This window comes from Ptiloglossa arizonensis, chromosome 13 (assembly GCF_051014685.1).
Source record: "Ptiloglossa arizonensis isolate GNS036 chromosome 13, iyPtiAriz1_principal, whole genome shotgun sequence".
NCBI lineage: Eukaryota > Metazoa > Arthropoda > Insecta > Hymenoptera > Colletidae > Ptiloglossa > Ptiloglossa arizonensis.
In genome coordinates, this window is record NC_135060.1 from 7797369 (window position 1) to 7823042 (window position 25674).

General features: G+C 35.0%; 4 protein-coding genes across 12 annotated transcripts in view; 3 read left to right on the forward strand and 1 right to left on the reverse strand.

Annotated features, from left to right (window-relative positions):
• The window catches only part of Snf4agamma (SNF4/AMP-activated protein kinase gamma subunit), a 134737-nt gene extending 131748 nt beyond the window's left edge, over positions 1-2989 (forward strand). For both annotated transcript variants that reach the window (XM_076325869.1, XM_076325868.1), the window contains exon 16: positions 1-2989. In XM_076325869.1, the coding sequence (XP_076181984.1) occupies positions 1-284 (284 nt within the window). In that variant the 3' untranslated portion in view covers positions 285-2989.
• LOC143154078 (sodium channel protein Nach-like) lies at positions 2433-16001 on the reverse strand. Of its 2 annotated transcripts, XM_076325870.1 has the most exons (17): positions 15477-15787; positions 14093-14299; positions 13783-13948; positions 13560-13714; positions 13288-13399; positions 12911-13217; positions 11717-11767; positions 11177-11369; positions 10109-10215; positions 5135-5182; positions 4785-4932; positions 4607-4702; positions 4230-4536; positions 4059-4156; positions 3786-3987; positions 3375-3650; positions 2433-3286 (listed from the first exon to the last, which is right to left on the reverse strand). In XM_076325870.1, exons 1-17 carry the CDS (start codon positions 15626-15628, stop codon positions 3200-3202), a joined length of 2712 nt encoding a protein of 903 aa, XP_076181985.1. In that variant the 5' UTR covers positions 15629-15787; the 3' UTR covers positions 2433-3199. The 2 variants fall into 2 exon arrangements, with proteins under 2 accessions (XP_076181985.1, XP_076181986.1); XM_076325871.1 differs by lacking the exons at positions 2433-3286; positions 3375-3650 and having other exon boundaries at positions 3825-3987; positions 4268-4536; positions 15477-16001.
• On the forward strand, positions 5827-11701 carry Dredd (Caspase-8 Dredd). Of its 4 annotated transcripts, XR_012993984.1 has the most exons (9): positions 5828-7399; positions 7708-8297; positions 8408-8670; positions 8733-8925; positions 8999-9124; positions 9198-9329; positions 9421-9628; positions 10682-11475; positions 11559-11701. XR_012993984.1 is itself a non-coding variant. In XM_076325872.1 (8 exons), exons 2-8 carry the CDS (start codon positions 7745-7747, stop codon positions 11653-11655), a joined length of 1572 nt encoding a protein of 523 aa, XP_076181987.1. In that variant the 5' UTR covers positions 5827-7399; positions 7708-7744; the 3' UTR covers positions 11656-11701. The 4 variants fall into 4 exon arrangements, 3 of the variants coding, with proteins under 3 accessions (XP_076181987.1, XP_076181988.1, XP_076181989.1); XM_076325872.1 differs by lacking the exon at positions 10682-11475 and having other exon boundaries at positions 5827-7399; XM_076325873.1 differs by having other exon boundaries at positions 10682-11701.
• LOC143154081 (uncharacterized) overlaps positions 12506-25674 on the forward strand; it is a 15872-nt gene continuing 2703 nt past the window's right edge. The window contains exons 1-6 of one of the 4 annotated variants that reach the window (XM_076325878.1): positions 12506-12603; positions 12962-13087; positions 13264-13676; positions 13745-14050; positions 16704-16793; positions 16954-17131. The gene's annotated coding sequence lies outside the window, so the exon portion shown is untranslated. The other 3 variants (XM_076325879.1, XM_076325880.1, XM_076325881.1) reach the window with 3 other exon arrangements.

A 25674-nucleotide genomic window follows, 5' to 3' on the forward strand; every position in this document is an offset into this window, starting at 1 on the left:
GTGAAGATGGCAGTAGCAATAAAAATAGTTCTATATCGTTAAGAGCACAGGATTCTGTATCAACAAAGGCTCCAAGTTCTGTGCAGTCGGAGGCTTCTCTCCCTGATGGTGAACAAGAAGCTGAACAAGATGCAGCTGAAGTAAACCAATCTGAAGAAGCACCCGCGACACCTAGTCCACCGCTGAGTCCAGCAGCGTCAGATATTTCTGAACCTCAATCTGCTTTAGTAAACCAGTCTCAAGAACCTACATGGAGAGAAGTAACTGTGTCAGGGGGAGAATGAGGCAATATCACTTTAACATGCTATTAAGCATGGAATTGTGACCAGTTTATCACTGTAAAGTTCAAATTTTTGCAGTGCAACAGCAGCAAGTAGCGAACGAATAAGCATGTGTTTTTCACCTATTCTTAATGCTCGCGTTATTCTTATTTAAGAATTTATGACAAACATATGAAACACTGTTCTATGCTCGTTTACATCAGTAAAGTAACTGTTATCAGAAATAATTAAATCACGCTGAGCGCGAAAATGATAAATAAATTTCACTGGACGCGACAAACAATAATGCAATGTTGTATACTGTATAAAGTTGAGAAAGCTTAATTTTTTATGGTACAAATGCTACTCAACATAAACGTTCGAGCTTCTTGCCAGGAACGATCGCTACGCCATTATCTGCTCAGGGTATGAATTCTATATGCCCTTTCTTCTACCGTACACTGGGAATGTTCCAACAGAGTTTCAAGGAAACAAATAGTTGTTTCGTCCTTTACATTTATAATGCTGCTGTGCTCTTCTTACACTGAAACTTGTATTTTAATTGAGATCAAAGATTATGAAATAACTTACTTTATTTACCTGAAATAGTTTAGAGATGTGTCCACAAGACATGAAACAGTGTAGTTGTATATCGAAGAGTGCTCCATAATTAATAAATATGGACCCCGTTTTTACAGAGGCCTTCCACGCTTTTCTCCGACTTAAACGAATAGTACAGTTTTAAACAAAAATCTCTAAATATGTATATCCTGGTATGCTTATTTATAAAAACAGCTTTTTGCCTGTAAACTACCATATTAGATGTTTGAACACTAGAAACTGATGTAAAACTGAATAAATTCAGTTTTAAACAATTGCACAGCATGTGATACAGGGAAAAAAAAACATGGTGCTTTTGATTTTACATTAACAACCGACTATGATGTAGCTATCAAATGAAATTAGTGTGCGTGTAACAAATAACAAACAGTAAAATACGAATAATAATTAAAATGTTAAAAATTGTGTTATCGTACATTTCCGCGAACTATTTAAGTACAGGAAGGCAATACTTACATGAGTCTAAGTTATAATCTGTCATTGAATTTATACACGATTGCTTTATGAATTTCATACAACAATATTTACAATATGAAAATATTGCTACATTTTAAGTGACAGGCCTATAAGCATGGAGTATGGAAACAACTTTTCCTTACCTTGAACATGTGCTGCCACCAATCTTTTAATCAATACTTTAAACATCTACAAGTATTCGCAGTTCTTTATTCAAATAATTTACAAAACAGTTTGATTGTGAACATATTCATTTTACATTTATTTTAGATTTGTGTGTATATATAATTTAATTTAATTTTACTTCTTTTAAATACTTATATCTTGTTTGTATTTGCTTTACGCGAGGTTTTTATAAAGTAACTATTTTGTTCGCGAATTTTCATTTGGAAAAACGAAATAGTAGTATAAGGAACATATTGACGTTTTTATGTGATCTCTGACCAAATTCTGTACATTACGTAATTATTTATGAGAATATAATTGACGTCATGTAAAATATGAAAGGAAAGTTTTGTAATGACATTTTACATTCTTACTAATTTTCATAGAAATTAATCGAAAAAAAATGATTTCAGAAATTATGCAGATTATTTCTCGTAAATGTTTATCGTGTCAATCCTAAGTTTATATCCGATCTACATAATCATGTCATATGAATTGAGAAAGCACCGGTATCGAGTTCTACTTGAGAAGTGGTCGGTAATTATATGAAATATATACTCCATTCAACATTGATATCATTTCAATAACGAAATTACAAAATGAGTGGCAGAAGGCATTCCTGTACAAACGCGATCAATTAAAAGAAACTGTTTCGTCTCGAAACAGATCTTTGTTCTACGCTTACTGCATGAAAGAGATGGAATTATGAATTATGCAGACACCTGCATGTTACATCTATATGTGGAAATTTGTATATAAATGGCCTCTGTGCCAAGGAATGTATTTTCCTTTTTGGCACAAAGTTCCATTTTCTCTGTAGAAATATGGGTAAAACCACCACTTGATCTTGAAGGGGACAGTGCCTGTAATTTAGTAAATTTATTCCTAGGTACGTTTACGAGGATAAGAATAAATATTCCATTTCAGATGTAAGCGCAGTCAAGATAAAGCAAGTTTGCATTAGTATTAATTAACAAGAGGCGTAGTGGACAATGATTTTTGTACAGCTGAAAGAATATAGCCGAATAAGATTTAGTGTGCTGTAGCTGCGAACATTATTTCCTTTTAGTACAAAATGCGTTTCAACTTTGCAAGTTGTCACGTTCACTTTTTCTAGTTTCTAGACGTAAAAAATTACAGTAGCCTACATCCTGCAGCGCACCCGATTTCAATATCACAATTGTATCGAAAGCACAATTTAAGTAACCCTGACAGAAAACAGACAGTGGTAGTTATTGTACTTGAGAAACCATTGCACTCGGCGTACGCTGCATTTGCGAACCAAAACAATATATAGACAAGGTATTATGAATAAATTGTACAATAAAGAATTAATCGAATAATTAGGCAGTACACTTAGTCGCGTCTCAGTACTGTATATTCAGGGCAAAAACGATTAGCGTATTATTCATGTCCCTCATACATGTAAGTTACAAATGAAAAACGAATTGCTGAGTGACAAAATACATCGTAACAGAAACATTTGACTTTATTGTTTGTAATCATTTATATCCGCCTTATTATCCCTATTTTTTGAGACTTCAGCGATTATACTTCGTAAACTGAAATTATTTTATGTTTCACATATTTGTGTATAAATATTTATTTAAATTTTATAAATAAGCTTCTTCCAAAATATGAAACAGTTTTAGTCTTTTAATTTGTAAATAGTGTTATTCGCATAGATTTCAATTATCTTACATATATTGTAATTGTTTTGATTTTGTCCTCTTACAATTTTTCTTTGATTTTCCATTTCTCTCTGAAGTAGACTCATGAGATATCTATACATATTAAAAATACAATTTAGAATTATTATTTGTTGATCATTAATTAAAATGTTTATACTAATTATATAAAAACTTCACTTACAATTTCATCATCTGACAACGAATTTTCTTTCGTTTTCCTTCGCTTTCTTTGAATCAATTTACTATCCTCTTTATTGCTAATAACTTGCATTTTTTTGAATAACATGTCATATTCGGGATCGTTATCTACTATTTCGTGCATATTTTTTTGGTCTTCGATATTCAAGTCCTCACTCTTACTATGTGTTTGTACATTATCTTTACTTGTTTCATCTTCCATTGGTAACGAAAATCCTGAACGTAATAACATACACGATATCTTAGAAGTTAAATAAACCTGCAGAATAAAATAAATATAAGTATATAAACATTAAGTATACAATATAAAAAGTAGATGTTCTTTTTAGAGTAACTGCATAATTAATTTCTTAATATAATTACTATTACTTTGCGAATATTTAATTATTACTACCTTTTTTAATAACTCTTTAGTATGAATATGATGTATTCGTAAATATCTATCTAAACTAACGCTGACAATATAAGGTTCACTTGTACTGCAAGCTATTCCAGTTATACCACCTGCAAATCCTCTGTAGGTATTTAATATTTTGCCTGGTTTCCTTAAATCTACAAGATTCATTTTACCTTTGCCAGAACCCACTATAATTTGCCTGAAATACAGATAATATGATTTTCCTTATATTAATATAATGAGAAAAAATAACAAATAAATCACACATACTTTTCTCTTGGTGTTACAGTTAACGTTGTTAATGCTTCTTCTTTTACTTCCAAGTTTATGACAGGTCGTCTTTGTGTTTTTGGATCGTACAATCGTACCTTCCAATATTCAAAATAATTTTAACTTCAAAATTTGTATAATAGAAAATGTTTCTAAAAAATAGATTCATACATGCCCATATCTACCAACTGTAACAATTTGTTCTGTACCAGGAAGAAAATCCATATCGGAGATCCAGATAGGAACCCTTAACTGTAACCAATCATGGGATACATTTTTTTCTATAAATATTTGACTCTGTTTTTCTAAATCAAATAATTTTAGTTGATGTTCATAGCCTCCAGTTGCTATTATGTTTTTCTTTAGTTTGGAATGACACATTCTATTCAAATGTTCACCAGCTTTTATTAGAATTTCATCTTCTTTTTTAAATCTCCATAGTTTTACTTCTCCTGATTGAACTGCAGTCAAAATTGCTCTAAAAAGATACATTAAAATAAGAACAATATTATATTTCTTGATTATGCTTTCCAAAAGTAATTACATACTCATCATAACGTGATATACCACTAATCTTTCCTACTCCAATATTGGTAAAAAATGAACAGGTAAATGTTGAACAATCTGTATCGTAAACCTTCACACTAAAATATAAATTATTATGATATGTTTGACATAGACATTAAATTTAATTTTACTTTAATTGAAAAATTAATTATATATAACCTTCTAATCCCTTTCACTCCACACGCAATTAAAATTTCTTTTTCTTCATCATCACCCCAAGACATTGTTGTGACTTCATCATTATCCGTTATAGATATCAAATTTTGTATATTCTGCATTACACATTCTGTTTTATTTATTCTTACACCTATGACAAATAATGTAAAACTAAATTATGAAGATTGAATTTCTAGAAATAAAATTTAAATTACTAAATTTCTTACTTATTAATTTTTATTTTTTATTAAGCAGATCGAAAAACGTTGTAGATAACCTATGCGCGTAAATATACATCATAAGAAGTTTAATTACAGAACAGTAAATTTCATTAAAAAAAATCTTATAATTACCTTTGAACACTCCAGATTTACAACCGACGTAAAGATGAAAGTTGTCTTCTGAAATCATTTTACATGAAGGGAATTGTAAACATACGAAGGTACGCAACGACAGTTACGGTAAAGGTTAACCATGTGATTGAGAAACATTGAACACTCGTTGATACCACGTGACACAATTTATAGCGCGTAAGGGGAAAATTTGATAATTTTCAATAACTTGATAGTTATGCTACCTTTTCAGAGGTGCTAAAAAAAATTCCACAAAGCGAATAATGGGAGAAATACGGCGGTGGAGGAGAAATAATGGGTATTCTATGTTTGTATTGCTCGGACAGATCTAGAGCCTAGAGATAGGTTAGCTTACGAATGCAGCGACGCATGGACTATTTGCTCGAAAAAAGCGGACAAAGAACAATTTCGAATTTGTTACGTAATTTGTCAAATTTGAGTTTTTTGAAGTAGTTAATTGTATGAGAAACAATGAGCTAACATTTGTTTTTCATTTCTGAATTTATAAGGTATTACATTTCGTTAAAAATAATATTTTTTAAGTTTTAATTTAATTGTATACTTTTTACATATATTATCGAAGCTTTATAAGTAGATAGATAGTGTACCTCCAAACAGGATATACTTGTTTTTGAAGATAATTAATAATTCAATGACTTTTTTACGATTATGAGACTTTTATAATAATTTTGTTATATTTCCGGATTGCAATGCTTGCAAATAGGAATATGTAAGTAAATACATATTCCCTTTATTGATCAACTTTATAACGCTTCACACTCGGTTAAATATTCTTGGTTCATTATTTAATACCGGACAAAAATATTACAGTTGTTTTATAAAGAAATAAATTGCTGTTTTGTATGTTAAAAAACCTAGTAGATGAAGAAGAGAAGAAAGATAAGGGACAAAAAAGAATGGCTTTGGAGAAATGGAAGAGATTGTGTAATATCTATTGAATTAGGTCTGGGTTAGATTGAGTTGATGGCTATAAATCAATTATTATACCAAAGGGAAGAGATCAAAGATTATATAGTAGTTAAGTTTTACGTAATAACGTGATGTTTCGTATAGTAGTAGTTATGAATGGACGTATAAATGAGGCTGACGTATTATGTAACGACAAAGAATTCGTATCAGTAGTAGTATATTTATGTATTAATAGAAGTTTTACCGGAAATCCATTCTAAACCGAAAGATAAGAATTATTGATAACAATAATAAACCTGACAGACTAACCAGATTCTTAATCATGAGAAATGAATTAAATCTTAACTCTTCATATGCTACCCGAAATAAAAACTGAAACTTTATTTAAATCCAATAAAGTTTGTCCTTACTCGTAAAAGTATGTGGCTATATACATACATATATATTGACATATTTTTCGATTGAGGTATATCATATACTTTCCTTTTTCTTCTATTGTCTTGATAAATAATATATATCTAGGTGTAAGATGAGATATGTATATGCAAGAGTGTTAATGAGACTGTACGTTAAAGGGAGGAAGCAATACATTGAGAAGATTTAGGTTTCATTCGAGGAAAACGTGACATAAGCTCTACAGCATTATGTATTTGTTATATTATAATTCTACGTGCTTATCGTCAAAACAATAGATACAAACGAACTTATATCACATACGCCGCAACTACAAGAAGGCTTGAGCGACCATTTTCAATACATAAAGGATTAAAACATACTTCTTCGTAAAAAAATTTCAACATTTTTTTTCATTGCAATAATTTTCTAAGTTATACGAATCGTAACGAATATTTTGTCCTCAAATGTAAATGATAGTCAGCTAATCAAGCTGTTGTCAGCAAATCGAATTTCAACTGTTGAAATTGAGAGAGAAAACCTCATGTTTGCTTTCTTTCTCAATTCTTCGAAGCACAAAGTTGCGAAGTCGTACGATACGTGGTGGGGGAAACACGTTTGCTCTTAGTCAATTATGTGAGATGCTTTTTTGTAGTGTTCTGCTTTATTAGTGACTTCTCTATGAAATTGAAATTCTTGTTATCGGATGTTTATTTATATAGTTGAAAAGTTAATTATAAATTTTAACCTTGTTGATATAATTCGATTCTTTTGACGCGTAGTTGTGTATGTGTACATGTTCAAAAAATGTGATAACTTCCAAGAAACAAATGTTAATAATTGACTACATTCACGAAGATATGTGAATATTTGAAAATATTTCAAATAAATTACAAAACTTCCATAACACGTAAATCGTCAATAAATATCTTTTATTATTAGGTATATACATTTTCAAATACATTTACATTTTCGTAAAATAGAAAAAATATGTTATACGTATCATACTTGAAGAAATATCGTATTGAATACTTTCTTGTATCTTGTTCTTAAAACTGTTTTTATCTAATATTTAAATTTCAAGTACAGAATTATTTCAATGATTTACATATTAATTATATGTTGACATAATAAAAATTTATACAATAATACATTTTGTAGCACATATGTCTAAATAAACAGTATTCAATAACTTTGATTAATTCTTTTAATAAATATCTAAAGAGATTAATACTGTTTTATGGTTTCAGGATTGGTTAGATATATATATGAAAACTAAAGTTAACAATGATTTTGTCTAGCGATTCAGAACGATACATTGCAACACTGGATATACATGGAAAAAAAATAAACAAAAATATTTTACAGAAAATAGAAGATGACCTTGACATTGATGAAAAAATATCTATCTTATTCTTAACAATGGATAATTATACATGTGGTTTTCAAGAAATTTATGATCTACTGCAAGAACATAAAATGCAAAAGTCACATATACTTTCAAAATTTTTTGATAAGTATCCAATAAATTGGGAAAATAAATTATTAGAAGCAATATGTATTATACAAAATAAACAAATCATACAGAAACTTGGATTGTCATTTTCTATTTTAGAATTGCTTTATTTACCAAAAAACCGATTATGCTCGAGACATTTGAATTCAGTTGGGAAATGCTTGTATTTGTTATGTGAAGCACTTACTGTGGATAGAATACAGTTATTACTACAGAATGTTAAAAAGGATTTAATTGAATATGAAAAAGATTTGAAAGATATAGATTATCTTGAATTGCATATGTTATATTGGATGCAACAAAAATATATTTCAATACACTCAGGTCTGTTGTTTACAAATCATTTTTTCATACTCTTTTATTATTTATAATTTATTGTATATGTTCTACTTTGAATATTATATTATTGCTTTATGCATTATTGAACTATATAGATGGCAAAGTAAGTCTTTACAACTTACTTAAGCATTTAAAAAGAATGGATGATTTAGAACTTATTTATGAGGATCTTAAATACTGTGAAAATCATCAAAATGTGTTTGATATTAAAAAAACAAATTTGTCAAGTACATCTCGGTTGGAAACATTCTCCACAAAAGAAGTAGTACAAATGCTACCGAATAATGAGAAAGGGATATACAAAATGAAAACAGGACTGTGCATTATTATAAGTCAAATGTTATTTTTGGGTCAGAAGGTATAGAGCTTCACTTGTATGTACTAGCTTTTTATATATATTAACTTTGATTTTTGGTTTAGTTTGAAACTCGCTTTGGTACTACCGCTGATTCCAATAAGTTATTAGAAACTTTTAAAGGTTTTGGATTTACTGTGAAAATATTCAACAACTTAAAAAAATATGAAATACTTGAAAACTTGAAAAATATTCCAAACGAATTTGGTACTGATTATGACTGTATCTTTGTATGCATTTTAAGTCATGGATATAAAGGTATAAGTTGTAAATAGTCCTTATCTTTAGTTTAATTATAAATGTTAAGGCACGCAATTTATTCATATTATAGGAGGCATTATTAGTTCGGACGAGGAAGAAGTTAGTTGTGAAACCATTGAAAATTATATTTGCTGCAATGAATTGAAAGACGTTATTAAAATTGTTATCGTACAAGCTTGTCAAGGTCAAGCAACAGGTGAGACAAATTTTAATTTTATTTTATTATGGTAAGTATTTTGGTGTAATTTTACTATAATACTTCATTGCAGGGCAAGCAAATGATAGTCTAACTATAGATGATTCTGGTAATTACAATATTTCAAATATTTTAGCGCACCAAAATTTTTGCATATTTATGTCAACAATGCAAGGTTTTATATCTGTACGTCATAAAGCAGAAGGTAATAACTTATGCAAAAGTGCATATATGAAATATTGGAACTCTAAGTATGATATTGACATATTTTTATTAAAAATTAATTTGTTTTACAGGATCATGGTTTATACAAGAATTTTGTAATGTTTTACAAGATCAAGGACATAGATTGACATTCTTGAATGCTGTCAATAAAATAATTCAGACAGTTATACAAAAGAGAGGAACCTTAAATGGAACAGACTCTATTGCACAATTACCTGAATTACGGCCATACAGACTGCTTACAGATTTTCAGTTACCGGAATATCGAATGCATAACCGGTAAAATAACATTATAAATTTTAACTCAGTCTTTCTACATACCATTGACATTTATTATAATAATGATTGTTAACAAGATATAATAATTTTTATTTTATAAAATATATTTCGTTATAACAAACGTTTTCATGAAAACGTGGTAATTATTTACTTTATAAAACAAAGACGAACGTTTTAAAAATACGTTCTTCCTTGAAAAATATATATTTTATAACTTATAGAATAAAAAAACAAATTCTTGCATTGTACCAATTTATTATCATTGGTATTTCACTTAGATTGTATTTTTCGTATTTCGTTTTGTAAATGCATTTGTTATAATGCGAATGAAAAAGAAATAAATGAATTCAAAAATAGACATAAGGCTAAAGCCAGCGAATAATCCTAGGAGACCACCAAACGTTGCTAAAGAAATTATTGCTCATATTAATTTTTTTTATTAGAAGTCATTTACTTACTTCATGCAACAATTTATCTTACCAAATATATGACGCCAATTGTAGCGCACGTCACGTCTATATTGAATGGATACTAGATCGCCAAAAAATATGTGTATTGCACTCTGATTTTTCCAGATTTTATTTTTACTGAAAAAAAAAGAAATACATTCAAAGTCAGATGTGACAGCAACATTTTATCTAACGTTTTATTCTCAAAATATTTCGAGTATTTCACAATTATTAAATGACGTGACCAAAGTTGTGCCAATAATGAAATTATAAATTTAGAATATTTTCTACGAAAATTCTAATTTATTATAAAATTAATTATAAGATTCTAGATACACAGTAAATTGTAATGAAAGTCTTTGTAAAGTAATATATTGTCAACGAAAGTTACTACTATTACAAAGGATTTGACTCCCCCAACATGCGTTGTATAGGTTCGATGATTGTAGACTTTCAGTTTTATTTTTATAATAATTTTTGTTAAATTAACGAAATTGAGTTTCTTTAGAACGACTAGATAAGTGATCCAATAATTTTATATAATATGAAGATGATTTTATGTGATGTATGAAAAAGTATTTAAACTGTTGGTTGTATTTTGCAGATTTATAGTTGAGAAAGTGAACTTGTGCGGCCAGTTAAGTTTAGTGCGATCGTATAGGATGATTCTCTGAAACAGTCCGTATCTCTTTCTTGGCAGCACAGAAAAAACTAGTGAATTGTAAATGAATTATACATATACAGGGTGTTCCAAACTTATGTAATAAGCTGAAACATAAATTTTTTATACTAAATGAAACTGAAAAGCATATAAATAAGTTTAGAATTAACTAGTTAATAAATGGAACTTTTGATATCTCGTGAAATGTTAATTTTTCGATATTTGGTTGTACTTATGAAAGAAATGAGTTCATAAAAAATTGAACTAATTTAATCCATTTCATTTTTTTTTTTTATTAATTTTTTGACTACGGCCACAAGAGGGATACGGTTTGTCTCAGTTTCTAGACTCGTTCTGCAGTATTATAAGTTCGTCGGCTATCTTCCAGAATTAAACGATATCTTCTGTAAAAAAGAAACTATATTGTATACAAATTACCTGAAATGATTCATGTATTTGCGATCATTGTCAGAAAAGTGTTTGTGAAGGTTTCCCATCGAATTTTCCATGAAAAAACGATAAAAGTCACAATCCGGCTTACAACCACAAGGTGTCAGTTTGGTATTTAATTGTAAAAGCGGAATATTTTTAAATGACATGTCCGTTCCTGGCCAAGAAGTATCGTACCAGGCTGCAAATGCAATTTGATGTGTTTAAAGTAACTGTTTTAATTTACACTAATAATATCATAATATTGACGCGATTCCGGATATTCATCAAATTGTGATGTCCAGCTTGTATGTTAATTTGATTGGTAGAACGTTTTAAGCAGTATTAATTATTGTTATTGTTAGTATTATTATTATTATGTTTTTTACAGTGCACTTGAGTACATATATTACCATACAAAGAATACTTTGTATAATGACGAGGAACAGACCAAAGCTACTTTTAAACCTCATAACTGTTCTTATTGATTATTGTATACATATTATATTTTATTATACATTACATTTAGCGTTACATTTATCTACTTACATTTATATGTTCCCAAACATTCAACGTCCCTCAGATCGCATATTCTAGTACCTACGACAAAATACCTTTTATTAGAGAATTGAAAAAACGGTGGAAGACAAAAATTACATATAAGTTTTTCATTTTATGTCTTAAGCACGTTTTATATTTTACATTGAGTCATTTCACATGTTTTTGCCTTTTATTGTTTCGGTAAATTTTATTTAAGAAAAGAATACAATATATTCGTAAAATAATTATCCAGAAACGGCTTTGTTCGTGCACGGTTTCTTTCTATCTTCAGATTATTATCAATGCTCCCTTTGTAGAAATCAGTTAGTTTACTTTTAAACATTGTCCAGCATTGATTTCTATTCTTTTAACAAGTTCAGATAGTCTTTGTTTTTCAAAATGTTGTATCGGTTTTCGGAAAGCTTTCGGTATAAGGAATCTGTCTACATCTTACAGTTTAACCTTTATTATAAGCATAAAGTGAAAAAATAAGTAATTTCAATTTTTGTAATCGAATGATTTATCGTAGTGCGTGCGACGTTCCCTTGAAACATTGAAGATTGACCACCTCTAGTCCGCGCACTATTTCTTTCTCACTTGCTTTCGTAATGTGTATTCTCTTTCCTTTTCGAGAGTCTCGAGATTCGAGTTCGAGACAATTTCATGGCATAACATCGCTACCTACTGTGCGATAATTTCAATTTTTTTTCGTTTAAATTTAAACGAGCATTACTGTACTACTCTGCAGTAATCGTTGACGAATCGATGACGCAACAGCAATATCGATTTCTTCATCGATAGATCACTGCGTACAAGTACGAGATTATCGTGGCAGTGCTTTTATATCCATTGGAGAGTGAATTATCCTGTAGCTAAAGGTCGTAGTATAAAATGAGGTATATGTACCTAAATACATAATACATTGGGCAAGTTTTATAGAAAAATATCAGTACTTAATATTTCTGTGAAGAAACGCGAACGAGTTTATTACTCGAATTAATATAACCGATCTATAACCACTGTAGTACCATAATTAGTACGATTAAATATAAAATCGCAACTAGAATACATATACACATACGTATATATTCAGCTACGTACGTAAAAATGAATTTTTGTATCACAATTTGAGAGTTACCTCGGTAAAATTTTTAATTCTTGAACACAATTTTTGAAAAATTATAAAATTAAGTACGAACTGACCGTTTTGTGGATAATAATACGGAATACATCCGCATTTCGATTTTATTACAGTGGTCCGACATTCCGTCATGCAGTTTTGAAACGAATATCTCGCGGTGACGAAGTTTTCATCTCCACGACCGTAACTTTTTATCGCAGCTGATTCGTGGCTAAATATGCAATTTCTTCTGGACAACGGTAGTAATTTAACATTATCCGTTGAATACGTTTCTTCCGGTCGAATGGTCAAAAACGAGTATTTATTTATGTCTATCAATTTCGTAGATACACCGTAATCCGGATAATCGTAGCGATTGTGCAACATAACCTGCCGTAAATGTTGTAGCGTTACTATAGTTTCTTTTTCTCTTCAGACGATCCACAAACGGAAGAATTACCTCGATCCCTATAGATCCTATGATACTGGCATAGTAATCTTCTGGTTTCAAATTAATCGTGATGCTGAGTCCATTTTGATATCCGCAGGAAGTCGATCTGCTGTTCTCCAGACTTCGAAATAAACGGAGAAACGTGAAAAGAGGAAAGAAAGATGAAATACGTTATAATACGGGAATTGTACACGGTGTTCTAGAATTTAACGACCAAGTTACGAATTGACGGTTCAATTTTGAAACGAATCGCGAAAAACGAGTACAAGCGTAAATTCTACCTAAGATGTTTGTTGTTTTTATTCTTGGCCGTGATGTAATTATAACTGCAACACATCCCGTCACGGGTGAAACTCGATTCGAACAATTGGCTGCATCGGAACTTCACGGATTTGAACGTACATTTGTCTAGTAAATTTTCGCAACTCTCCGTAACCTAAAATTCAATTTTTCACTTTCTTTTCAGGGATTCAAGATACGGATCATACTTTATCCCGTACGTACGGAACTTATCACCGTTGGAATGGACAAATGGTTTTTGTCGAGGATACTTTGCAATCGCGAGAGATTGTACTTAACGTTTCTCTCGCTCTTCCCGGGATACAATAACTCGTTCAGCAACGTCAACTCTTGGACGATAAATTCTTTCGAGATTTTCGGCGGGAGCTCCCTACGACAACGGCGACGAATTAATACGAGAAAGGAACGAATCTTCGTCTTAAGAATCTAAAGGAAAACTTCACCGGAATTTCGCCGCGGTCAATTAGAAAAAGTTAGAAATATATTTTACATTGACTATAGAAAAATTACTTACAATTTCTCGGTCAACGCCCGCGCCAACTTGAGCGATATACGATTTATATCGCACAAAGTCACCGCCGGAAACGGATAATTCCATACACCGTGATGGGTCGATTCGATGACCGTGGAAATGCGGTGTTGGGAGTAATAATTGAAAGTAAATCTTATTATCACCAGCGCGATGATCAGGGATGTAAGCGCCGTTATTGCCCACACGATTCTGCGTAAAATGAATACGAAATGAGTGTACCGCGCGATTACATCGGATTTCGATTTAATTGGAAACCGGGTACACCGATTCGCGGAAAAGCGACACGCACGATATTAACACACTCGTAACAGTTGTAGTTACGATCGGTTTATTCGTATAGAACTATTAAACGAATTTGTGTACCGTGTCGGTAGCTTTCGACTTGTTTTTCGTATGGCTTACTGTTTTTTTTTCTTTTTTTTTCGTACAGATCTTCATCGTTCGAAGTGAAAAGGTAACCGCGAAACAAGGGAATTTTCAAACGATGAAACGCTCGCTTTTCAGAAGCAAAATTGACAAATTTTCTTTTCACAAATTTACGAGTTTCTACATACAATTTTTTTTACTGCCAAACTTAAATTTAAATAGTACTGTCGATTATAATTCTCATAGACAATTTTAATATCAGAAATGCCATTTATCTCGTACTTTGTTCTATTTCGGGAACATGTAAATTTCATATTAAATGAATCTGATTAGAATTAGTTTTGACCATTATAGAATGTTTCGACGAAAGAAGAGATATTTTTTAATGACTAGTGCTTTTATGGACATTCTTGTGACACGAGTTTGGTAACAACGAAGGATTCATCGTACTTTAAAAATATTTCGCGGCGTTTATCTGTTCTTTCCTTTACCACGAATTAAATCGGAAAACTAAAGGAATTAGATATTCCGGACAGTCGAACAAAAATAGAAATATTCCTCTATTAACTTTGCAAGCTTCTCAATTCTTCCTCCGTATGTCGAACACACTTTCCACGTCGAATATTTATCAATTACTAAATTCGAACACAGGAATTATTAGTTCTCGAAAAACAACAATCGATAATTTTACATCCAATCTCCAAGTGTATTATTCTTATACTTCTTCTTAATTTTAGTTTCAATTATTGAATAAGACGGACGCTTACATAATATTTAAGTACTAGATGGACGAAATTGATCGTATCTAATTTACATTTTATAGAACTTTGTTTTCCAAACAGTGTCAACTTCATCTAGCACTTTACTCGTTTATACAAATTATCGTTTAAATTTCTCTTCGCTTGTACACGAAGCAAAATAATTTCAACGCGAAACAATTCGAACCGAGATTGGTGGATTATTGTAACACGGGGGTGGAAAATTGTAAAAAATTGTTTACCTCGTTATCATAGATCGTTGAGGCTCGGCAATGTATTTGTAACCGTGAAGTCCAGTTTCTTGGCAAAATTTCAAGGCTTGTCTCTTCAAAGTGTACAAACATTTGCACGCTACTTTTTTAAGAAATCTCTTTTTATTCGTTCCGCGCTTCATGTTTCGCGCCAGTGACGAGGATCACTGACTCTAGGATGGAAAAATTCAATTCTTCGAATCGAATTTAATGCTCGAACTTAATGCTACTTTAATGCTCGAGCTTCCGATCGGAATATTGCTCCAACTATTTAACGACAATTATTACGATTTACTATTGGGAACGTTTCATCGAACAGAGAACAATAATCTTTATTATCGTTGTAACAACGACGTCTGGAATTTCCCGAAACGGTTGAACGATAGTAAACATCGTCTTTACGATGTAACGTCAGAAGCAGAACTGTTGAACGAAACGAGTGGTATACGAGTCCCTACACGTTATTTAAGAATATGTCGTCTGATGCACGCGACATTTGATAAAAAATTCATCCGACCTTCCACCGATTATTTCGTGATCGTTACAAATATAGAATACACACACTTGGTAGTTAGAAATAACTATACGCGGTGGTAAATAATTAATGGTTCATAAATGAGACCACAATTGTACAGGGTGTTACTGGACGAGGGGTACCATTGGGCAGGTGGTGATTCTACGTGCGAAAACAAGTCGTGAAAAAGCAATAACATTTTACCATTCGAAGGTCCGTTTACGAGTTTGAAAATTGTTGCATCGTGTCTTAATTAATAAAAAAGAATATTTGTCAATTTTCAAACTTGGAAACCAAGTATTAGCCAATGGTAGCAAACGTATCATTTACACATTTTTGAACTTGATTTTCTCGTAAACGAAGCTTCGAATGGGAAATTGTTATTACTTTTTTTTGACTTATTTTCGTACGTAGAATCACCACTTGCTCGATGGTACCACTCGTTTGGTAACACTCTGTATAACGATACACCATAGCACGATAACTCGAGGAAATTTAATTATTATTATTTTTATAATTTACGATCGTAAATTTTGTAATTATTTAATCATTATTTGTATAATTTACAAACGTATACTTTGTTGTCTTTTTTTTTTAACAAGGCATTGCTTTTTTTCTCTAACGGTTGGAAAATAATTTACACGCCTATTAATTTGCGATCTTTCCTTCCATTATTAATAATGTGTTGTTTATTATTAATTCAGTTTGTGTGCCGTGCATTCGCAAGATTCTTCCCGTTGATAAGCTTCAATGTCGTGCTTCTACAAAACACCGATCGGAGTTTTGCGTACAATGTAAGTACAAAAACGAAGTAATAAATAAAAATAATTCCTTCGTAGCGAGTTAAACGTTCGAAACACGATCAAACGATATCGAACAAAACAGTGGTGGAGGGGAATCTTGGGTAGTTGTTAAAATTGTAACAAAGCACGTAAAAAGTATAATTATTTACAGAAGATACAATGGAAAAGTTTTACGAGCTACACGTACTATTGAACGAAAGTAAAAGTGGACTTTTTTCGATCGTTGAACGTACTTTGCAAAATTGGTCAACGCGATGTGAATTTCTTCGACGTCAAAACTATCCATAAACATCCTCGACGATTATGTTACCGAAGACGTATAATCCGAGGTAACGAACGATGCAATACAATAACTGTTTTTTGCATTTGGTGCATGAATTTCTGTTTTATAAGTATATCGTAGTAAAATTGCAAACATACTTTCTCTCTATGTACATCTATCGCTTTCCACCATTAATTTAGCAGTATTTCTCTTATATAAAAATATCGATTCCCATTCACGATAACAGTCGAAATTTTGCATTTAGTCACAAAGTTTCGATCGTTCGTGATTACGAAATTCCCAAAAAATCATTCCAAGCAATTACAAGCCCGTAGTTCCTCGTGATCTAAGACTCTTCATCAACCCTTTGAAGAATCATTCTTCCACGCAAGAAACCTCGAAGAAACATCCTTTACATCGTATGTGAAAATAAATCGCACGATAAACTTGGATATTATCTCATCGAGATATTTCGTATACACAAGATACTTTATTTATCGCGAAGGAAGTTTACCTCTCGAGAAATTGAAATTCAGAAAAATTCTAAAAATCCCGCGTGCATCGATCGGCGAGTCTCGCTCGCTTTTCGAGCGCAAAGTGTTCAAATTCTACGCGACGAAACAATTGTATTAAAAAATTGTTCAAGCTTCGCGAGAAAAGAAATTAACGAACGGTTTCATTCGTTTAATCAGTACCAAGCGAGGCCGAGGGAATTATAGATGCTACCTATGTCGTAATCTCTATTCTAGGTCGATGAATCTTCGACGAAGTGCGGGTTGTTTACATTGGGTTTCCTCGTTCTTTATCGAGACACTTCTCGCCCTGGTAACGCGAGAGATTCGTTCTTTTCGTCACTTTTTTTTCTTTCTTCTTCTTCATCTTTTTTTCCTTTCTACTTCTTCTTCTTCTTCTTTTTTATATTCAAAGCACTTGTCCACGGGCACGCTCGCGCGAAATGAAAGGCGCTACTACTCGTTTGCCGCCCAGGGACACTCGATTCGCCCAGGGTGAAGGATATTGGAAGTGAAATGCCCCGGCTACGAGTGTACACTCGAGGCCAGGAGTAGAAGGAGTCCGCGAGTAGTCGGCCGAGTGACTCGATTCTTCGGATATTAAACTCTGAAGATGCCGCACTTCGCCGCGGCATCTGACTCAGCGAGTGTCATTAATAACTTGGAGGAGATAGATAAAGTGCTAAACACCGTGGAGCCGTGTGCTCGAGCACACGTCATTACCCTGGCTACCGCGGCTCGATTAAGGGTGCCTAATGCACCGACCTTGCCGAGGTCGGTTCGCTTTTCAAAGAGGAACTCTTTACGTTCTTCCGGCGAACGAGCGCGCAGCTACCTCGCCGCCTCTGACCGATTAAAACGATCTCGAACGCGAGACCATCGAAGATCGCGCCGATTCGTTTCGAGCTTGGCGAACGATCGTTCGTAACGATGACTTTACGTGGTGCTCGGAGGAAGTTAAACGTCAACTGTATAAACAATAGGAAGAGTTTCTGCGCGCAAGGAGATTTGCGAAGAATGATCAGGTTGTTGTTACTGGGGTCTATTTTATTTTTTGTCTATCGTGTCGAGGGAAGTAGAGGTCTTCTGTGTTTCTTTAGGCGATGTTATTTTTTTTGCTCGAGTTGGAGAAGAGTATGAGGGAATTTCTTTGCACGAGATTTACAAAAGAAAATTGTTATGTTTTCTCGATCGATTCAAAATCAAGTTGTTACTGGGGTCTATTTAATTTTTTGTCCATTGTGTCGAGGAAAGTAGAGGTGTGAGCGTTCTACATTTCTTTAGGCGACGTTATATTTTTTTTCGAGTTAGAGAAGAGTATGAGGGAATTTCTCCTCTTGAGATTTGTAAAGAAAAGCCATAATTACGTTAGTACGATTAATTAAAAATTAAATAGTTATAGATATCGATCGACTGAATTTTCTTGCTTTAGAAAGCATCGATCTGTGTTGAAATTTTAGAACATCGCGCAGTATTACAATTTCGATGATACAAATCGTACACATTTCGCAAAAATTCGAAAGACTTTCAAATTCCAAGTAAAATTGCAAATCTACCTCACTCGATCCCAAACGTAACCGATTAGCACAGTTTCCCAAAAATTGGCAAAATTCCGTGCAAACTATCGCGGTTAATTTTTCGTGCAAACGCGTAATCCACGAGTCGTTCCAAGTGTTGAAAATCAGGCGTGTCTCACCTTTTGCACCGCGAATCGAATTACTTTGCAACTTGTTTCAGAGGTTTAACGCGACCCCTCTCGCTTTTCCAATTATTGATTTTCGAACACTCGAGCCGCCGAAGTGGTGTAAATCGATACAAAGCGAACGCTAAGTTCCGATACACTTGATCACGGGTTTAATACGTTTCTACTTTCGCGCGTTGGGGAATCTTACGTAATCCAACGTAGGTATGTACAATTTGTGAGTTGCTGATCGGGTGGAAAATACCGTAATATCTTTATCTCTGTAAAGAAATCGGAAATTTAGTAACCGGCGCGTTACAGTCTTAGTAATATGATATACGCGTGTCCCGTATATCGATATAATCCAATATTAGGGACGATTTCCGCGGCACCCCTAGCCGAAACGACACGTAGAACTTTCGTTCCGCGGAGGGCAAATGTTTTAAATCGACGAGCGAAGAACGGAGGGAAGAAAGCTGGTATTTGCCACCAACCAACCCTCCCGTCTATTTCTCGCCGCTTAAACGCTTTGACGTTTCAAATGGGAAAACTTAACCGGGAGCCGTTTTAAAAGTAACGCGACGTTCGTACACCGGCTCCGAGATAAACGGAAATATTAATTCAATGCGAAAAGTTCAGCCCGCTCGAATAACCTCGTCATCGTGCTTCGTATATCCTCCATCTAACGAACAATTTAAAAATAGGTAGTGGCTGCTTGGGTAAGAAGGGAAGCTTCAATTTAACGTATCCTTTCGTTCGATTATCAGATTGCTCGATAAGCTTTGTCGTTCGATGAAACTTATTCAACAGTACTACATTGAACAGTACTGTTCAATAAATTTTATAGAACAACCTACTACATCCTCGTATTTGGATCAAAAGCATTTTTAACGGTATAATTGCAACGAAGAGACTGAGAAAATATAGAAACATCCGGTTCAATTTATCGTAATGATTTTTATTACACGGAAAGAGGATAAGGGTTTGTAATTTTTAGCAAAGTCCTAATATTTACAAAGGTACGTTTTGTTTCCGTGTTAAGTAAAAGACTTATTCGCTCCATGGAGAGAAACTTAAACCCTATGCGTTGTTTCGTTCGAGTATATTTTCAAATTTGAGTAAAAAACACCCCAAATGTACAAACCTTTATTTTTTCACTCTAAAATATTACGAGAGGACTACAGAAGTGCAGAATTCGGTTTAGAAACTAATATTTACAAAGTTACGAATTAGTTTGCTCGCTTCGGAGAAAGAGAGAGGACTAAGGAAATATAGAATCCAATTTAATCTGTATTCCACGTTTAAAATTTCACATATTTTCGTATTTGGGTAAAAAACACCCCAAATGTACAAACATTTATTTTTTCACTCTAAAATACAACGAGAGGACTAAAGAAGTACAGAAGTCTTAGAAACTAACATTTACAAAATTACGAATTAATCTTTAGACGCTTTACTCGCTCCGGAGAGAAAAGAATAAAGAAATACAGAATCTAGTTCAATCTGTATTTATGTAAGAAATACCCCAAAAAGGCAAACTTTTATTTTTTCATTCTAAAATACAACGAGAGGACTAAAGAAGTACAGAAGTCCTAGAAACTAACATTTACAAAATTACGAATTAATTCTTCTTCCCGCTTAACTAGACACTTTACTCGCTCCGGAGAGATTGGACTAAGGAAATACAGAATCGAATTCAGTCCGTGTTCCGCGTTCAAAAATTTGCGTATCGGTGTCGCGTTGAAATGTGAAACTGTAAAAGGTCGCGCGAGTGATCGTCGAAGTAACGGTGGTGATTTCGTTAGCGAGCGATTAAACGACAAGCAACAGGCGCGCAGATTGACCGTGACAAGCGCGAAATAAACCGAACGGAGAACATTCGAACGAGCGTACCAACGAAGCGTCGGGGTGTCGTTGGTAACCGGGATGTGTACGCGTAGTACGGTAATTTTAATTATGAGATAGTTCACTCCCATCCACCACCACCACCACCACCACCACCACCGCCATCACCCATGTCGGTTCCGCGCGGAGAAAATTACTGCGCGCGTGGAACGGGGTGAACTCGGCTGGATGGGGTAACAATGTATTATGCGTTCCCCACCGACGACCTCTCGCGCTAACCGCAGACCCCTTCTATTCACCCCCCCCAACCCCCCCAACAATTCGTTAACTGCTATCGAATTGACTTCCAGCCACCGTAAGTTGAAAGTGCAACCCCCCGTTGCCTCCTCGCTCGAAAGTTTACGGTCTCCTCGTCGAGTAATTCGAGTAATCGCGTTTCGTTTATACGCAGGGAAACGTAACGTAGGTACTTGTTTCGCGTCGATCTTAATTTCTGGAGAAACCTTTTTTTCCATCCTCTACGATAGCGAACGTTCTCCGTGAGAATTTTACAATATTTACTAACAATTATTCACGAGGATTTGAAACGAAAAGCGTTAAATTTTTTCTCCGCGACAGTTATGTTACAATTGTAATAGAAACTTATGATTTTCGTGGATTTACGAAACTACCCCAAACGTATCGGAGTCGTCGAACTTCCGGCGACGCGAGTGAAACGAAAGCGTTTCTCTCTCTCTCTCTCTCTCGTGGCCGGAAATAGCAATAAAGTTAACCACGTGGGAGGCTCTGAAGGGTGAATTGTTTAAAACCACCCCGTCGAGTGCGAGCCCTCGTTGTCGGGAACGAAAAGAGGTTATAGATATGAAGAGTTCCGGGGGATTTGTAGCCATCTATACGGCATCTGTATTATAGGACCGATGGGAAGGGAGCGACGTATTTCGCGGAACATTGAGCCCCATGGACTTTAAAACACACCCGAAACCGAATCTGTCTCCGTTTACGCTCAGAAAATCCCACCCCCGTACCGATGCACGGACCCATCCGCCTTTTCCAATCGTATAATGTAACCCCTGCGCTGCAATTTCGGCACAATGACTTATCAATATATCCTTCTCAAATAAACGGCGGATATCTCGATGTATGTATATTGTATTCACCGGTGCAACAATGGAATCGTTCTTCGGCGGGAAGATACCGAGTTAATTAAAACCGACGACGAAATACGAGACGGGACCGACATGTAACGAGGGTCGGTCGAGATACTCGGATAAATCGCGAGTTCTTGAATTTGTTGGTCTTTCGTCAAGTTGTTCCTTTGTCATTTTTCAAATTCACGCGAAATCCCATCGAGCTTTCTCGTTCATGCGGGCACTACCTATCGACGGTTACTCTATCGAAACTTAGTAGACTTTGCGGATACACAGAGTTGAACTTTCAAATTTTATAAATATGTATCGCTTCGTTTAATTCTGCTCGTAGGTTATCGATAATTTGATCATTAATACGTTTTTGAGTCGCGTGAAAGAAGCTTCGAATGTAAAGTTCCATGGTGTGCTTAATGACGACTTTCAAAATTCGTTTTACTCGAAAATTTGTCATACTTCGTTTTCGTTTCATCTGGAGGGGTGAACTCTCCCCGAACCTCTTTCGTAACACGAACGATGGATTATTCATGCGCAGAGGACAGTTTTATATTTTCAATTGTATTTTCTATCATTGGTACGATAGTTTTTCGCTCTTTGAACGCTTCCGGTGACGATCGCGACGAAAGAAGCGTCGATGGGAGAAGATTACAAGATTCGCGATGGTCCGAGCTCGTTGATAACACATGAAAGTCAAAGGGGTGTAAAAACTCTTCCGTATATTTTTGATTCGGTGCGTCAATTAAGATAGGAAGAGTCTTATCCGTCGCTATGAGCACTCGGCGCACGGGGATGCGTAAAAGAAGGGAAGGTACCACATAGAGGGTGGTACATAAGGCGCACATAGGGGTTTGCACGCCGGGAGAACTTTATGGGGGCCCCGAGTATATTTCCTGATTGAGCGGACTAATCCACGCAAAGGAGGTTTTATCGTCGAGGTATACGTACGTAATCGAAGGGGTCTCGTGGATGTCGCACGAACGAGAAGAACCGAATGGGGTTAGTTTCGACGAAAATTCGTTCGGTCGCGAGTGTCCTGTCGATTTCGGATACGTGTCGCGAGAAATCGGTAGTCGTTCGATCGCGTTTGAACGCGTTAAATGGTGGTGGTCACCGGTGACCGCCGCGCCGAACTTACGTTTTCTAGAACCGATAATAATTGAATAATTTCATTTAGCGATATTTTCGAATATTTCTACTTTCACGTTACAGTTGTTAATACATATCGAGGATATCCCGGAATATAGAAAACTACCATGACAGTGAACTCTAAGTACACTTCCTTATATTTAGAGAATACTTGCATCGAACGTTGCATCGAATAGCTCGGTGTTAACCGAACGAAAGGAGTAACGAGAGAATTACACCTGACAGTCGATGGATTTCTAACTAAAACCAACTTTATCGCTCTTCCAAGATTGTTTCTTCCGTGGAATCCGCAAACCATCATTAATCACGTGACCTATTCATTTTTGTCAAAGTACTCTCTGTCTGGTGAACACTGCCCCAAACAGTTCAAAATTACCCGAACGGAAATAGCAACGAGAGAATTCCACCTGACGGTCGATGGATTTCCAACTCGAATCGATATTTTCGCTCTTCGAAGCTCCTTCCCGGAATCCCTGCCGAACTGTTCAACGATGACGCGGTCTATTTGTTCTCGTCAAGGTATACCCCGACTATTTACGATTACGTCGCGTCGTTCGTTGGTTCACCGCGAGCCAACCAACGTGGTGCTCCTCGTGGATCGGTTTGCACGGGGACGATTTGTCTCCGGTGATGTTTACGATAAGCATAAACCCGCGAGGAGAGTTTCGAGTCACCGCATGAAGTCTTCGGCGAGTCCGGGCGTATACCGTCGGTTAGTCCTTCGGGAGGACGTGCTCCTGGCCCCTCCGGCACCCCTGTCGAATCCCGTGGAGGTCTTCCCAGAAACTGAGAATTCGAGACATGGCCTGGGCGGGTCTCCCACGCGGTCTCTTAATCGTAACTTGCGGCCCGATAGTAAGCGGGCAAACCTATACGGGAGGTCTATTTTTATTGTTCCCGCGATAGTACAGCCTCGCGTCCCGTATTTACGGGCGGAAGGGGGTGAGAGTCGGGGTTGGGACGGGGGTAAGGCTCAGGAAGGGTCCTGCATAAATGCCCCCGAACGGGACAGCTACCGTTTCACCCTCGTTATCGTCCATTTCGATGTTAACGAAACCACTTCGATCGGAGAAAGTTCGTCGATCGGGCAACGTAGATCGGATACCAATCTCGCGGATCGATCGCTAGACAGAGGTGTCCAATTCGTTATTCCAGCTGTTTATTATCGAAAGAAGTCGGTTCTGCGGACCGAGATCGAAAATCGATACGTTGAGTCGATAGATGTATTTATATATATTTATTTTTTTGTCGAAATACAACTTGGACCGATGCAGCTCTTGAGAAGTGAAGAAACGGGAGAGGGGGTTGTTACCAACTTGGATATTTTTCAATTCGAATGAATCTCCATGATCGTTCTCCAGGATCGTTCATCTCCATGCTCGGTTGCATGACTCTATTATCTTCTACTGTTTAAATATTAGTTCTGTATACTTTTCTCTTGCGTTCAACAATTTCATTATTCCACATTTTTTTATCCTTCTTTCTTGTTATAATTATTCTCGTGTTTCCTTTATTTCTCATCTGTCGTAGGTAGAATTAATACAAGAACGAGCCTTGTTCTTTTTACTTATCATTATTGTAAGGTAAGATAATTCATAAACGAGAGATAATACTTCAACCAGATAAATTTACACGGTGTAACGAGTGAAAGACGTTGCACGAACATTAACGAATCGATTAGTGGAAATGTTCAGTGTTTCGCAATTAATTGCTTTTTCTTTCGGACGAACGACTTCTTCGCGACGATATAGTGTTTACCGTATTATACAACAAAACTCTTTCCTTCTCCCTGGAGTACGTTTTAACGTTTTAGCTCCAATAGTTAATATACTTCGAGCTAAATCTGTACACGCTACTTCGTGGGACGAGAAATGAATAAATCGAAGAAAGAGTAACTTTATCCGAGCAACGATATTCGAACGCAACCCGTGCCAACGAATCGCGTTGGGGACAAGCTTCGACGAAGTAAACAAAACACAGTTCGGATGATCGGAGACGTGTGTTTACAACGCTTGGAAACGTCCGAGGTGATTTTAACGCCACTTCACACCACCGATCGAAAGCGTATCCACGTAACAGAGTAGATAAGAGTGGGGGGGACAGGATTACACGGTGCTTTTCCCAATAAAAGCAGCAGAAAGGGTTACCAGTCTAGCGGATGGTCAGCCTGGCAACTGGTTAATGTGTAGACACTTCGTGTTCGCGGCTGTATCAGGGCAAAGAATGAATATTCAACGGTAAACACCGGGTTACCGCTTGCAAAGGGTTCGCGCGAGGGTGC

Excerpts from the sequence above, each read along its gene's own strand:
- Dredd (XM_076325872.1), top strand. The coding sequence starts at position 7,745 with ATGATTTTGTCTAGCGATTCAGAACGATACATTGCAACACTGGATATA. Across the intron at positions 8,298-8,407 it reads ATATATTTCAATACACTCAG|ATGGCAAAGTAAGTCTTTAC; the intron begins GTCTGTTGTTTA and ends TGAACTATATAG. Across the intron at positions 8,926-8,998 it reads TTTAAGTCATGGATATAAAG|GAGGCATTATTAGTTCGGAC; the intron begins GTATAAGTTGTA and ends TTCATATTATAG.
- LOC143154078 (XM_076325870.1), bottom strand. The coding sequence starts at position 15,628 with ATGAAGCGCGGAACGAATAAAAAGAGATTTCTTAAAAAAGTAGCGTGC. Across the intron at positions 11,768-12,910 it reads GTATTATTATCCACAAAACG|GTACTAGAATATGCGATCTG; the intron begins GTCAGTTCGTAC and ends ATTTTGTCGTAG. Across the intron at positions 4,157-4,229 it reads CAGTTGGTAGATATGGGCAT|GTACGATTGTACGATCCAAA; the intron begins GTATGAATCTAT and ends GAATATTGGAAG.